Source organism: Vitis riparia, chromosome 7 (assembly GCF_004353265.1).
Source record: "Vitis riparia cultivar Riparia Gloire de Montpellier isolate 1030 chromosome 7, EGFV_Vit.rip_1.0, whole genome shotgun sequence".
Lineage (NCBI taxonomy): Eukaryota > Viridiplantae > Streptophyta > Magnoliopsida > Vitales > Vitaceae > Vitis > Vitis riparia.
In genome coordinates, this window is record NC_048437.1 from 12594819 (window position 1) to 12611547 (window position 16729).

At 27.9% G+C, this 16729-nt stretch overlaps 1 protein-coding gene across 3 annotated transcripts; it reads right to left on the reverse strand.

Moving 5' to 3' along the window:
* Positions 1-13107: 13107 nt before the first annotated feature.
* LOC117917362 lies at positions 13108-16589 on the reverse strand. 3 transcript variants are annotated; one of them, XM_034833604.1, is made up of 9 exons: positions 16447-16589; positions 15805-16335; positions 15563-15712; positions 15341-15427; positions 15051-15113; positions 14841-14966; positions 14556-14741; positions 13986-14314; positions 13108-13890 (listed from the first exon to the last, which is right to left on the reverse strand). In XM_034833604.1, exons 2-9 carry the CDS (start codon positions 16304-16306, stop codon positions 13288-13290), a joined length of 2046 nt encoding a protein of 681 aa, XP_034689495.1. In that variant the 5' UTR covers positions 16307-16335; positions 16447-16589; the 3' UTR covers positions 13108-13287. The 3 variants fall into 3 exon arrangements, with proteins under 3 accessions (XP_034689495.1, XP_034689496.1, XP_034689497.1); XM_034833605.1 differs by having other exon boundaries at positions 15805-16348; XM_034833606.1 differs by lacking the exon at positions 16447-16589 and having other exon boundaries at positions 15805-16356.
* Positions 16590-16729: the final 140 nt, after the last annotated feature.

Sequence of the window (16729 nt, forward strand, 5' to 3'; positions counted from 1 at the left end):
AAAACAAAAAAATTCTGAAACACTTCCATAAAAATTCTAGAAATTAATCATATCTAAAATTGAGTGTTAAGTAAAGAATCCTAAATAATCAAATTTAAAACAGTTTTTAATAGAAGCATCCTTTCGTATCCCGATTTCTCATATGGATGTCATTTGTACCTTAAAGGGGAATAATAGAGAAAGGTGAGTTCGACAACTAAATAAGAAAAAATAGTTCAATAAAAAGGATCAAGTATAGTACAAAATTAAATCCTATAAGATATCATCTTTTTATGGCAATTAATTAATAGGTAAACTCATTTAATTCAATAATTAAATCCATTTTCTTCTAAAAGTTCAACACTCTTAATTTTAAAGATAAAACAACATAATATACTTAGCATAATTAATTCATATTCAAAAGAATTTTACGAACAAATATCTTACTTTAGTTCACTCATAATAACATTATGCCCAAATAGTGAAACTTGCACTAAGTGAAGTCTCGTATTATTCCTCTTATTAGTAGACAATACATTTTACAATCAAAGGTCACACTACATCACTACCCCACCAAGGATAATGAAGGTAAACAATTTATCCCTATGACCTGGGCTATTGGTAACCTGAATTTCCAAAATCACTTTAATAAAAATTGAAATTTACTTGCAATATTCACAATTTATTTTATACATGAAGGAATAAATCAAAGCATTTTTCAGAAAAATATTACTTAATCTACTTTTTGATATTTTAATAAACAGATGAAAACAAATAAAGAGATATAAACAAACTAATTCACTACACCATTAACCTTTACCTTGAAAAAGTTAAAATAACTTGCATGATAATCAAACAAATCATATGATATTCTCGATTTATTTTATAAACAAAATGATAAATCATAGCATATTTCAGAAAAATATTACTTGGTCCACTTTATGGAATTTAAATATTTTGATATTTTAATAAATAGATGAAAACAAATAAAGAGGTATAAACACTAGCTCATCGCATCATTAACCCTTATCTCGAAGAAGTTACTCAAATGCTTGAAAAAATTAATACACATCTTTAAATTGTAGAACGAAGAAAATACTAAATTTTCTTCTCTGTTACCCTTCTAATCAAAGTTTTGTAAAGATTTTTTTTTTTCTCTCTCTCTATTTTGTCTTTTCAATTTTTAATAATAAGAAGAAACCATAATAGATAGTGAGAGGTTAAAAGGATAAAAATATCTTACTTATTTTCTTTCTCTCTCTTTTTTTTTTTTTAAATTTTAAAATAGTAGGTATTTTAAAATTTTCAAAGGTAGGGATGTGAAAGTATTACTGCTTATGATCATAACTAGTAACAACTAAAGGAGGAAAAGACCAAAGGCTGGCTTTGCATTTGAGGCCGCTGGTTGTGTGATTAATCACTCTTCTATTCATTTTGTTTTCAAGGCACTCTTCTAGGTAATATGTGAATGTCTAAAGTTTGTTAGAAAGAAAATAAAGAGGGGAAAGTAGGATGAAAGCGCAACCTAGAAAATTTCTTTATTATTAGATTATTTATAGAAAAGTTGAGTAAAAAATTAAATTATAAACAATCCTATTGAATATAATTCTTATTTTTTGTTTTTAAAATCATAAAATAGTAATAATTTTTATATAAGATACATAAACTTTTAGAGGTTAACTTTAAAAAAATAATTATTTTTAAAAGGTGTTAAAAAAAATAAAAAATAAAAGAGGCATCATTTTTATTTTCTCAAATTTTAAAATTTTTAAAAGTGATTTTTAAAAATATAAAGTAAATATACTTTTTGTACAAAATATGTTATTTTTATATATATAATTTTATTTTAAAAATAAAAAATACTAAGTGTATCCAAATTGAACTATATATTTCTTCTTTTGTTCTATATTTAAAATAAAAAAGGGGAAGAAAAAGTATTGGGCAAACACTAATTAAGGGAGAATAACATCGATCTTTTCCCTTTGAATGACTCAAAGTCAAAGAGACAATCAAAAAAATAAAAAAATAAATAAATAAATAAATAAAGGCACGTCTCAACCACTCCTATAAACAAATCCATTTTATTATTATGATTATTATTATGATAAAAATAATGACATGGATTTGTTGACTTGAGGTTCTTAGTTTATAGGATTCCAACCATATATGACAATGATATGTAAAGGGTTTCATAGGAAAATCAAAGTGAAATGAGAAGTACAAGAAGAATTGAAGGGAGTGGACAAAACTTTTGACATCTCAAACTCCAGGAAAGCTTGGAGAACTAGGAAAAGAAATTAGGATAATTCAAATTTTCTGATTTAGCATTTTTGTGGTACTTCAAAATAGTAGTTCTTGAATTAACTATTCGAAGATGAAGAGGAAGGGTTCGGTGGTCCCCATTTTTCATCCTAATTAAAATGAGCTTGATGTATGTTATTCTCATGTTGACAAGCATCTACATCTAACTACAAAATTAAGTATAAAATTAACACCTTCAAACTACACTTTTCCGTTGGCTAGAATGAGGATAAAAGTCAATCATAATTAACACTAAGTCAATGATCATTATGTGTTTTTTTTTTTTTTTTCCTTTTCCTTCTAGTCCCTTCAAATAAATATTTATATCCTGCCCTTTGTCAACTTATTTCCTAACCATCGGTTGCCAATACCTAACTTTGTAATGTAAGGAACATGCATGGGAGATCCATTCCCACCTTTGGGAATGATTTTTCTTTTTGCATATTTAATTCTAGCCAACATCTTCTAGATCATCAAAGTAAATAAAATAAATAAATAAAACACAAAAAAAAAAAAGAGAATTATGTAAATATGTTCCATTATGAAATAAAAGAAGAAAACATAACATACAAATGGCCCATTCAAGGAAAGTACGGTTTGACCCAAGAAAATCCCCCTTTCATGCACTGTAACCAAGGAGGAAAATGTCGGGATATATCGGCGATATATCACCGATATATCGTGTATCGGAAGGGGTCAACACGATATTTCGTGAAGAAAAACCGGATGGGAGATATTTCCGTAAATATCACCAAAATATCGGCGATATATCGGTTCGGAGAGATATATCGGAGATATTTTGAAAAAATCGCCTCTGGTGGCAAAATATCGGTGATATATCAGCGATATATCGCTGATTTTTTGGTGATATTTCCCCTCCTTCATGCAACGTGATCTGACGGCTCAGATCACGCCCGTGTTGATCCGACGGCCTAGATGTGATTCTAATGGTAATATGGCAATCCAACGGCCAGATTGCTCCCAATTTTTTATCCAACGGCCAAAATTGATTTTCAACGGTAAATTAATGTTCCAACGGCTAATTTGGCCCAAATTTATTTTATAAATAGCCCAAATTTCATCTATTTTTGCTTTCATTCTTTATTTGCTCTCTCATTACACCAATTTTTATTAAGGTTGCTCAATTATTTAATCATTTTAAGGTATATTTGTTTTAAATTGTAATTAATTTTGTTTGCAATTGTAATTAATTCATGTATTTTCAATTAATTAGTATGTTTGCAATATGAATTATTTAATGCTATTTTTACATTCAATTGTAATTAATTTTTATATTTATATTGAATTAACTTAGGTTAATTTGATTATTTAATTATAAATTGATATGTTTATTTTAAATGATTATTTGTGATTTATTTTCACATTTAGAATTAAATTAAACTAGTTAATTTAGCTAAATTATTTAATTAATTTAATTAACATGCTAAATTATTTAATTAATTTAATTAACATGAATTAGTATATTTTGAATATGAAATATGTTTATTTAATGAATTTAATGTGTACAAATTATTGATATTTAATGAAATGAAATATTTTATGTGACTTTATAATGAGAACAATTACAAGATTAACATTTCTTATAGATCGACATGATATAATTACATCTAATATTGCAAATTATATCATATATATATATATATATATATATATATATATATATATATATATATATATATATATATCAAAATTTTCAATAAAACAACTTTAAAATGTCCATTATACTTCTAATTATATTATTATGAGGTTTTCCTTGTATTTCCATGAGTTTTTAACAATTTTAAGCCTATCGATTTTTTTTTTCCAGAATATCCATCGATATATCTCCGATATATCCGTAAAATCGAAATGTCGATATATCCGTGATTACCGATATTTTCATTCTTGACTGTAACAGTGTCCTTCTCATTGTGCCCGAAAATGCCCTTTAAGTCAATTAAAGGTGGGCTACTAAGACAAGCTCACAAGAACACTTAATTGGGCCCACATATGAAGTGTCATATCACTCACCACCACTTCACCGTTTACATCAAACATGCATGTCATTGAAAATAGTAACATAATTTTTACCTAAAAGTAACAATGTTGTAACTAAAAGTATCACTATAAATAGAAGGATATACTAGTCTATTTATTATTCATTACTATTTCAACCTATATCAAATATATCACTAAAGATAGTAACATTATTTTTATGTAAAAAATAATAATATCAGGAACTAAAAGTATCATTATAAATAGGAGGATGTCCTAACTTATTAAGTTTTTTATTGTCATTGTTATGACTTTGACAAAGATCATTAAATAATATGCAAAAAAAGTACTTTTTAAAGACATTATTTATTAAAATAAAATTAATTTTAATGGTTTAAATTTTTAATTAAATAAAATTGTATTTTTTTACATATTTAATAAAAAAAACATTAGTTTTTTCTCTTCCTTTTCCTTTTTTAAATGTAATATACATATGTATATTTGAAATCAAAATATTTAAAATATTAGTATTCGTTTGTTTATTTATATATTATATTAATAATTATAATAGGTGAGTATATTTTTTTATTAAAAATTAATTTATTTTAATGCATTAATTACACATGATGTTAAAAGAAAATTTTAATAAAGAAAGTGAAATAAATAATGAATAAATGAATTGTATTTTTTAAAAATAAAGTTAGTTTTTTTTTTTTTAATTAAGTAGATTCTCAAAAATAGGGAAAAAATATGAGAATTATTTTATAAAATTAATTAAAATCAAAGTATTAAAAAAAAGATCAAAATTTAATTTATTTAATTATAATATAAAACTTAATTTAATTTGGTGGGAATGTGAGAATGGGGTGATTGGGAGTGGAAAGGGGAAAAAGAAAATGAAAAAAAAAAGTGGCGGAAGCCTAAAAATTGGGTTGGTCAAGTAAGGAGAAAAAAAAGTCTAAAAGAAATGAAAAAAAAAGTTTTAATTAGTTGAAAGGGCATTTTCGGGCACAGTGGGGAGGGCACTGTTACTGTGCATGAAAGGGGGATTTGAACGTATCAAACTATACTTTCCCTGAAATGGCTAATTTTGGGTTTTGTTTTCTTCTTTTATTTCATGATGCAACACATTTACATAATTCTCACAAAAAAAAAAAAAAAACTCTATAAGTCTCAAGTCTCAACCACCCTAATAAACAAATCCACCATATTTTCTTTAACAAGACAAGTTTTTTATGAATTCAATGTTGGGTATTTTGGTAATTGTAAGTCTACATATCAACATTGTACCTTAAGCTATGATCAATTAAGTTAATGATGAGTCTTTAAAGCATCTTTATACATATAAATTGTATGGGTTTTGGAATGTGTAGAGACAAATTTTATTTTATTTATTAATGATAGGCCAATAAATATAATAAAATAATATGGGGGTATAAATAGGGTTATGATCCACAATCTAAATGAGGAAATAAAAATATTGAGTATTATTCACATCTCATCAGTGAGTGATTTGAGATTACAATACTCGTTTCAGACGTGGAAGATAAGACTTAAGTACATAAGTACATAATTTCAATTGATTCAGGCATGTCTTCCAATATTATTATCCTATTGATTTAGCATGAGATTCTAGTACATTTATTATCTAGATGATGATTAGTTTCTATAATTATTTTGTATGATTTATGATTCTCCAACACTAATTTCCAATTATGCATAAAGAAGTTGAAGTCGAGTTTGTTATCTAGCTCTTACAAAGAAGGCATAATTACTTTTATGTTGGACTAGATTTATCATCTAACAAGTGAATTCCCCTCTATCTTAGAAAGGTTAGGTCAGATTCATGCATTGACCTTGTCTCACGACCAATGTTTTCAGAACTGGACCGGTTAGCAAATCGAAAAAGTTACCAGTTCACAGTTTAGTGGTTGGATCGGTGGTTGAACCGCGGTCAAACTAGTGACATTATAAATATATAATTTATATTTTATTAAAATTAAAAATAATTTTAAAAAATATAAATATAGATAAAATTATAAATCAATAATATTTATTTTTTCATCTTTTATATAAATATATTAATATTTTAAAATTTATTAAATAAAACATATATAATATTACATATGGAAAATGGAAGAGTTTTTAAAAAAATTAGATATTTGAGATGTTTTTATTATTTTTTTTATAATCCTTAGCACAAACTAATTAGCAGCAAGTTGGTGCAAACACACATTTTCTATTAGAATTTTCCTGTCCCATATTGGAAAAGAAACAACATAAAAATTACTTTAAAAAGCTCATTTTTTATTATGATTAATGCTGGAGATAATTGGCAGTGGGCCGTGAATGTAATTGAAGCAGCCATGCTGGTTTAGGTCGTGAATGGGTGTGTGGCCCATTGGTAATCAAAGCCTGTTTTGGCCAAAAAAACCCAAATTCTTAGTTGAACTGAATCGTTCCGGTTCCGTCCGATTTGGTGGTTCAACCACCGGTTCAATGCCGATTCGAAGCCCTTTTCAACTCAAAAGTTGAACCGAACCAAATCAAGGTCCGATCGACAGTTCGATCAATTGAACCAACCGGTTCGGTCCAGTTTTTAAATCATTGCTCACAAGCTTAAATTGGTCTATCCCAAGTAGTTTTCCCAACTTGATCCAATTAGAAAGCCTGGACCTCTCTAACAATAATTTAAGTGGAGAAATTCCTTCATGTTGATATGCACTTTTTGGCAGTATTCACTATGACTCACAATAACTTGTCAAGTAGAGTTCCATAGAAAGCACAATTCTCTACATTTGATAAGAAGAGCTACGATGGGAATCCTTTTCTTTGTGGGTCATTGTTAAAGAGAAAATGTAATCTTGTTGTAGTGTTGCCACATTCGCCATTAACACCATCAGGTGAAAGTGAAATAAAATGGCATGATGTGGATCTTGTCATTTTTTATGCTATTTTTGTTGCATTCTACGTAATAATCCTATTGGGATTTGGTACTATTATATACATTAACCCTTATTGTCGTCAAAAGATGGTTCAATACATGCTACCATTTTACTAATGATATCGTCCACAAGGTATCAACTTGTTTGAGTAGCAAATGTGTTGCTTGGCCAATGAGTTCTACCTTTATGACCATTAGATAATGAATTGAAATTTGAGTCATGGAGTTTCCTTCTTATCACCAGTTTTATTATTAATATTATTATTATTATTAGTTCTATTTATGTTTCATGGTATTATAACCTTTTGTTGTCACTAAGTTGATAGAAATGAAGGTTACTTTGTGTTATGACATTCAAAATTAGATAAAAAAAAAATTAGTGATCATTATTGATATAGAAGTGATTGTGCCTCAAAACTTTGACGTCCTTTGTTCTTGTTTGATGCTTAAGAAAAAAAAAATATTATGTCTATCTCTAATTTTCATTTTAGTTTGAACTTTAGGGCATGTTTACTAGCTTTATTGAATTGAAATCATAGGAAAGGGAACCAAAGAAGGGAAGGAAAGAGAAATTAATCAAAATCGTGAATCCTATTGAAATGTTTACCTACAATATGGGAAGAAAAATCAAAATGAAATTGGTTATCTTTGAAGTGTTTCCTAATCATGGAGGAAATGAAATGAAATATGCACTTTTACCATTTTGCCCTCTCTATTTGTATAAATGGAGCAAGAAAACTCTCACTATTTGTATAGTTTACATTTACAAGGTAGTAATAACCTAACAAAGAAATTTAATTGCGTTATTTTAGAATATAAATAAATACTTCATAATACAATATATGGGTTTATCATTATCTAATACATTCATCTTAATGCATACCTCGTCTAATGCTTCTAAACAATGTTTATAACAAAAAAAAGTGAATAATTGTTATTTTTTATATACAAATTAAACCTAAATAAATAAATAAAACAAAAAACAAAGCAAAAGTATACCTTGAGCCACTTCCATCTTTCATCAATGCGATATTTTAGTATTAACTTGGGTTTCCATTTATTTAAATGATATCATATAAATGGGGTAAGGAACTCTCTATTTTCATAGTTTGCATTTATAAGATAGTAATAACCTGAAAAAGAAATTTAAATGCATTGTTTTATCATATAAATAAATACTTCATAGTATGATATATGAGTTTATCGATATTTGGTACATTCATTCTAATGTATCCAAAAAAATTAATCTTTGTGTTGCACATACTCAAACACATCAACCAAGCCCTTGCAATCTATACTCAACTCATAAGAAATGGTTACTTTGTGTTCTCAAGATCCCTTCATAGCCTTTAAGCTCCTTCACTCTTATTACTATCATATGTAAATTAAAATTTATAATTTTCATATTTATGTTATTTAATTATATATGATTCTATCTTAATTTTTATTATTATTTAATTTTTCAGGTATTAAAAATCACATTCTCCACTTTTGTTCTATTATCATGTATTAAATAAATTGAGTGGTCTTACATAGAAAAGAACTTGAGTTAAATGAGGAGGAAAATTTTAGGGAGAATTGTGTTCAAAAATTAACATTTGATCCATATATCATACATATTTAAGCCCAAGACTCAAACAAAGTATGAAAATTAAAATGAATGATATTGTCTTTCATTAATACCTAAAATACCCTTAACTCTTATATAGACACAAGTGAGTATAAATTTCAATTTTTTTGTGTTTTTTTTCCCTTTTCTATTCCTTATTAAGTATTACTCATTCCTAACTTTTTTTTTTCTTCCAATCTATATTTCTATTTTATATCAAATAAAAAGTAATAATATTTTTTTGTTTTTCATTTTTAAAGATATTGAATCTTTTTGCTCTTATTATAAGCAATGATAAAAATTTTGAGATTTTTCATCCAAATATTTTTTATCTTTTAGTTTAATTTATAATTTTTTATTTTAAATTTACATTACCCTTTCATTTATATTTTTCTCTTATTTTTAATTATTTTTTATATTTTCTACATTAACCATATTTAAAAAAAATTTAAAATTGACTATCACTTCACTCTATTATATATATATATATTGAATCTTTTTGCTCTTATTATAAGCAATGATAAAAATTTTGGGATTTTTCATCCAAATATTTTTTATCTTTTAGTTTTATTTTTTATTTTTTATTTTAAATTTATATTACCATTTCATTTATATTTTTCTCTTATTTTTAATTATTTTTTATATTTTCTACATTAACCATATTTAAAAAAAAAAATTAAAATTGACTATCACTTCACTCTATTTTATATATATATATATATATATATATATATATATTGAATCTTTTTGCTCTTATTATAAGCAATGATAAAAATTTTGGGATTTTTCATCCAAATATTTTTTATCTTTTAGTTTAATTTTTTATTTTTTATTTTAAATTTATATTACCATTTCATTTATATTTTTCTCTTATTTTTAATTATTTTTTATATTTTCTACATTAACCATATTTAAAAAAATTTAAAATTGACTATCACTTCACTCTATTATATATATATATATATATATATATATATATATATATATATATATATATATATATATATTGAATCTTTTTGCTCTTATTATAAGCAATGATAAAAATTTTGGGATTTTTCATCCAAATATTTTTTATCTTTTAGTTTAATTTTTTATTTTTTATTTTAAATTTATATTACCATTTCATTTATATTTTTCTCTTATTTTTAATTATTTTTTATATTTTCTACATTAACCATATTTAAAAAAAAAAATTTAAATTGACTATCACTTCACTTTATTATATATATATATATATATATATATATATATATATCCTTTTAGCTTTTTAATTTTTAATGTTTTTATTTTATAATTTTTAAAAAGATAAATTTATTGAAAAAAATAACTAAGATATGAAGTTCTAATATTATATTAATAACTTTTTTTATCTAGACTAATGCAAAGTATTTTGATTCACAACAAGAAAATTGTCAATACAATTTTTTAGTAAAACTTTAGAAATGAAATTTCAAATAAAAGTTATTATATAAAATTTTATCTAAAAATTATTAAAAGTGATATTTAATTTTTTTTTATTGACTTTCAAACTTATCTAATTTTTTACTTGAAAGGTAATAGAACATGTTTACAAAAAAAATAGTTTTTCATTTTTTAAATAAATGAGTATAAATATATTTAAAAAATTAAAGATAATCTTAGTAAAAAATTTGATAAATATGATTATAATTTTAAATATAGATTCATTTGGATAAAATTTCACCAAAAAAAAAAAAAATAGTGGAAAGAAAGAACGTTGCTAAAACTACAAAAACAAAATATGCAATTACAAAAATTTGATAATGAAATTTAAAAATAAAATTCGAAACAATTCTTGAGTGAGATAATTTGAGTGGAGAAAAAAAATATTTGAGTGGAAAAAAATGGGAAAGTTTTTCAAAATTACTTGAAATCTTTAACAAAAAGTAGTGTTGTACACCTTTGTACAATTAGTAAATTTGTCTTGTACAGTTAGTGTAATATCCTTGTACAATAACTCAAATTTCATACATTATTTCATGAATATCTGACAATAGGTCGGTTAACCATATTTGCATTGGTTTGGTTTTAAAAAAGAAGAAAAATTGTTGTATAATTTTGTTTTATAATCATCATAAGTGAGCTACCTATTAAAATGACCATATACAAGTTAGATAAAATATATGAGATGAATGTATGTTTAACCAATGTGTGTAAGGAATGTCATTTATCATCGGTTAGGGGAAATAAACAAACAAGTTTTTCAGAATAACTTAAAACCCTTTACAAATAATAGTCTTGTACACCCTTGTACAGTTAGTATATTTATCATGTACACTTAGTGTAAATACCTTGTACAGTGACTCAAATAAAACGTTATTTTATTTTTTTTCAATGCAAAATGTAATTAAAAATAAGACAAATAAATTACTTAAAAACTATTATTTAAGCCAAGTTTATTTATTTATTTCCTTTTATTTTTGGAAATAAAGAAAAAAGAATAAAAAATTTATTTAACCATAAGAAATATGAATATAAAATCAATTGGAAAATTCCAAATTTATTTATTTATTTCATTTTATTTTTGGAATTAAAGAAATAAAAAATAAAAAAATTATTTAATCATAAAAAATATTGATATAAGATATGTTAAAAAATACAAATAACCCCAAATTTATTTACTTATTTCATTTTATTTATTTAAATTAGAAAGTAATTTATTTTAATAGATTAAAATGTGCACAATTGATTTATTATTTTATTAATTATGGATATATTAAAATTTTCTATTAGACAAAAAATAAATAAATAAAATAAAATTAAAAGAGTAATAAATATATATAATTTAGTTATTTAATTATTTTTCATGTAAAAGATAATCCCACAAAAAACACATAATTGATCAATTTCTTTGTTTAATCGTAAACATACTATATTTTTTATTATTATTAAAATAACTAATGGAAAAAAAATAAAAATAGATAATCAATTAATGAAATTTAATTCTTTTTATTATTTTCATATAAAAAATAGTACTAAACAAGGTTTTCAATTTTTATTTTTAAAAATAGTTTTCAAATTTTAATTAAATGTTTTTTCAAAAAGAAAATATAAAAAATATAAATCATATTACTATTTTTTAGAAAGTATTTTTTTAAATAGTTTTTTTAACATAATTTTTCTTTATTTATGATTTAAAATAGAAAATAATATTGATTTTCAATTATTTATAATAAAAAAATTAAAAATAATGAAAAATCCAAATTGTTAAAATAGAATTATTATTGTTTCATTAATAGTGGTGCAATAAAGACAAAAAAAGCTTATGTGAAATGTCATGGAGTATTTTAGTTTATCACTATTTTATATCCTTAAAAGGTAATGGATAGAAATTTGAAGGATATATTGGTCTTTTAACATCTCATATCCTTTTCATCAATTATGGAAGTTATATGGACCAAATGTTAATTTTTGGACCCAACTAGGCCCAAAACACAATTCTCCCAAAATTTTATTGTAATCTTCATTTTTTTTTTTTTAGAGAATAATGATTGATACTTAGGTCGTAAAATTAAATATTTTTTTAACAATTTGACTATAAGTTATGTTTGGTTTTCGAAAAATTTGAGGAAAAATACTGGGAAAATAAAATATAAAAGAAAAGTGAAAATAAAAAATAAAAAATAAGTTAAAAGTCGATAAATTATTTTTATTTACAATTTCAAACTTATTTTTATTATTTTAGTTTATTGATATAAATATTAAATAATTTAAAAATATATAAATATTTAATTAGTTTTAATTATATTTGATTTTATCATAGTGTATCCTTATAAAGCCTTTTCTCGTTAATATAACCTTTTGATTTATTATTAGTCTCTCATATTTTTATTAAGGTAGGAATACAGGTATATATTAATAACTTTTCCTTTACGAATCCTAATTTGAAAGCGTGTGGCTCCCAATCGGCTTTAAGGGAGGGGAAAGAGATCCACAGCCGGGCCGGGCTATGAAGCTGGGCTCCTGCTCAAACCGTTTGGTGAAGTTGAGGATGATGGAGTTTTACGGAAAATGAGGGGAATCGGGGGATGCACGTTGGATGTTTGATGAAATGCCTGAAGATGTTATCGCGTCCACCGTGCTGATCTCCTCTTTATAGTGATCAGGGACTCTGGTTGAGGGAGCTGGTACTGTTTTTGGTCTGGTCGGGAGTAAGGATACGGCTTGTTGGACAGCAATGATTGATGGGTGTTTATGAGAAACGGAGAGATGAATAGAGCTTTGGAGGCCTTTACGGGAATGCAAGGGGAGAATGGGAGGCTTAACGAAGTCACCATTGTTTGCGTGTTATCAATCAATTTGATAAGAATCTGTACTCCAGGAGGAAGATTACAGTCATATATAAATTTGAAAGACACAAAACAACTGAAAAATTACATCATCATCAGATCTGGCCATCACCATGGCATAAGGTCCTCCTTGCGCCCAGAGGCAAAGCAATCTACAGATACTCCTTGTATATACGCTCAGGCACCTTACGAAATGTAGCCTTCATAAGATCAATAAATAATGGAAAGTGCTTGAGAACAAAGTATGCCATTACCAAGCCGGTGAGTGCATATACCGGAATTGCAGCATATTTTAATTGATGCTTAAGCATCAAGAAGTTCCCAGAGCAGAAACAGGTCAACATGGCCGCTATGGATATGAAGAGAGAGGTTAAACCAAGCAAAAATTTCCTCGGCAAGTTTCTAGTAAAATCATGGTTTTGGTCCTTGGAGACGAAAATGGCGAGGAATATTAGCAAGGAGATCATTGAACAGCTAAGAGCAAGTAGGGATGACATTGCAAAAATACTGAAAGCCAGATGGTGTAGAAGAATTGGTACCCCTGTGTCTTGGTTTATTCCACCAGGCACAGAGGCTGATGAGGCAAAGGCAACAGTTGCTATGAGTGCTGCAATGAAAGAACAGGAATTGGATGTGCTATCTATCCATCGTTTGCTTTCATCTTCAAGATTTGCATGGTTTTTTTGGAAGATCTCATCTGGAGTACATTCATCCCGGTTTTTTCTAATATCAAATCGCACGGAATTCTGCACGTACTGCATTGAACCAAGTGCATAATTTAAGTTATTATTCATCAGTTGACAGTAATTTCTCAAAAGCTAATTTAAAGCTTGGCTTGAGTTTTGCATACCTGGTACCACTTGACTTCCCACTGCATTTGCAACATGCTGGTGGGGATATGCTGGCGGTGGTGGTAACCTGCTAGCTTTCCAGCTAGATGTAATGCAGTATTTCTGCGGTAATCAACAGCACGAAATGCAATTTCTCTATCAAGAAGATGTTTTCTGTTGAGTAAGAAGTCATATATATGTGATTGCCTATTCTCTACTGCCATCAGCACTGTGTTCTTCCAATTTTCTTTGTGGGTGTCATAAATGGCCATGGGAAACAGTTCCAGGATTTTTGTTACCATTTCCATGATGCCATTCTTTGATGCAACTAGTATCGGCGTCTCCAAAGCTGCAAAGAAAACAAAAGTCATTCCTCTACTACAAGAGAAAGCCCAATTGACCGACAGACTGATAGCAATGGTCAAAATCTGAAGAATTTGAATTGTGATTACTCTGCACCGGATCTGCCTCTCCTCAATATCAGTTAAAGATATTGGAGAGGGTGGTCAGTTACCTTGTCTCCACATCTTTCTATATATATATATACCAAGAAGTTTATTTGTAATGAACAGGGTTGACATAGAGGCTACCTTCTCCCCTTCGGAAGTATCCATACTCTGAAATACTACAATCATAATGACGTTGGCTTGGCTCATCATGTTTGGGATTCATTTCATATGTATGCTTCGCAGCATGTTCAAGTAGTTTGTTCATGATCCGAAGAGACCACACATGCATCTCCTTTTTCTCTTTTAGCTTCCTTATCTGACTTGAACCTAAACATGTATCCACAAAGAAACAAGAACGTACTTTGAACCGATATTGTTTTGGAAATTAATACAAGAGAAATTTGGGATGGTAATATGGTGTTATACCTGGCAGCACGGAGATGATAACCAGCAGTACTTGGGATACAAGAAGCTTGATGAACCTCAGGCATCTGCCATATTTTGAGGGGAATGTTTTGTGTCCTTGAGCTCCAATATTGCTTGAATTATGACCTATACAAAGGTGTAGGAATCAGTGTTTCCTTGAAGTTGCTTTTAAGAGTGCTTTAGCCTAAATCAAGTAGATCCTACACTCACCATGATGTTCAATTCCTTGCCCTTCCTCAGGATTCTCTTGATCCAAGTGCTTTTTAGATTTTCCTGCATTTTTTTCCACTAATTACTTGGGGTATAGATTGGTCACAGCACACATGAGCAAGAATGTACTGAAAGAGGGATCAATTGACATCTCTTATGCTGAATTATGACCATATTTGTTACGTTTCATACTAATTTACTACCTTGACTATGAATTATGGTTGCAGCATCAAGAAAGTGATCAGGAAGCCACAAAAAGAAAAAAATTCTTCTAAATGATTCAGTCCCACCTGGTAATTTAATCATCTTTTGCAGCTCTTGAAAGATGTTATTCTTTGCTTTGGGAGCCCCTGGGACGAGCTCTTCAACAAAAATACCTTCCAATTTGATTAACAAGGGGAACTGTCAGAAATTTATGGCCTTGATGGAGATATCAGATACAAGATAACAAATGATGCACGCGCTGGATTCAATTCAGCCCCAAGTTTTTTGATTGGCAGGGAGAATCTTACAATGATACATGATTTTGTTGAGCAAGCTGAGATGAATTCCGCTTCTGAATGCAGTAGGCTTCTCAGCTAGGACATGCAGCGGGGAGATTCCTTCACGGTCAAAAGAGTCCATGAGATCTTCCTCCTTTTGAATAATTTGAAACGCCAAATCTGTCCGTCCACCACAGACCACGATTTAACCAAATATTATAATTAAGAAATAAAACATGTAGACTGAAGAACAGCACCCTAATATTGCTTACCCATGTGTCCTCCTTCAATGGCAAGATGGAGAACGTTTTTATCATCGTCGTTCTTACAGTAGCCAGTGGCTGTGTTGCCTTCACACATGCCATACAACCAGAGGAAAGCCTCTTTCTTGCCATAGCGAACTGCCCTTAAAAGGGGCGTATCACGCTCTCGGTTGCGGCTACCCAACAGTTCTTTACACTCATCAGTGATGCATTTGCACATGGAAATGCTTCCCAGTGAGGCTGCCAAATGGAGAGTATTGTTCCCACCTCCATTCTCTATAGATAAAACATCCCTTAGATGCCCATTCTTAGCAATCGATTTCACTAGTTGTTCTACTGTGTCTTCTTGCTCACATGAAACTGCTATATGCAATGCTGTGTTCCCCGATTGGCTGATCCTGATCTTGTGAGCTCTTGGTTCTCGCTCGTATATCTTTACAACTTCTTCCCAACTGCTGGCCAGGCTCTTCGCTAACTCTATCCTAAGACTAATCTCCGGATCAGAAACCATTGTTTCTTAATTAAATATAGATATTAAACCTGCAGGATCCAACTACATCTCTATGATTATAAACTAGTTACAATTTATTTCACCTCTTGACAAATTGAAATTACAGGTCAACAGGAAGGCATAATTGAATAACAACTCACCTACAAGGCTAAAGCAGCCCCGTCCCTTATCTGCAATTGCCGCTCAGCACCACCCAACACTGTGGCCGTAAAACTGCAAATCCTCAAGAGTCAACCCCTTCTGCTTCCTGGTCTTCCACCATCTCCTATCTTTAAGTCATCACTAATAATTATTGTACCCACTATCAACGCGGTTAAGAGGAAAAGTCAGGAACAAAGGCCAAGATAATGGAAAAGTTAGGAAAAATAAAATATATGTATTTTTTATTGATAGATTATTTGTAGAAAAATTGAGTAAAAAAAA

What these genes read in the sequence shown, in the direction of transcription:
- LOC117917362 (XM_034833604.1), bottom strand. Translation starts at nt 16,306, where the DNA reads ATGGTTTCTGATCCGGAGATTAGTCTTAGGATAGAGTTAGCGAAGAGC. An exon ending in GCAAGGAATTGAACATCATG is followed by an intron (nt 14,967 to 15,050) that starts GTGAGTGTAGGA and finishes ACCTTTGTATAG; the next exon opens with GTCATAATTCAAGCAATATT. An exon ending in GGGAAGTCAAGTGGTACCAG is followed by an intron (nt 13,891 to 13,985) that starts GTATGCAAAACT and finishes GGTTCAATGCAG; the next exon opens with TACGTGCAGAATTCCGTGCG.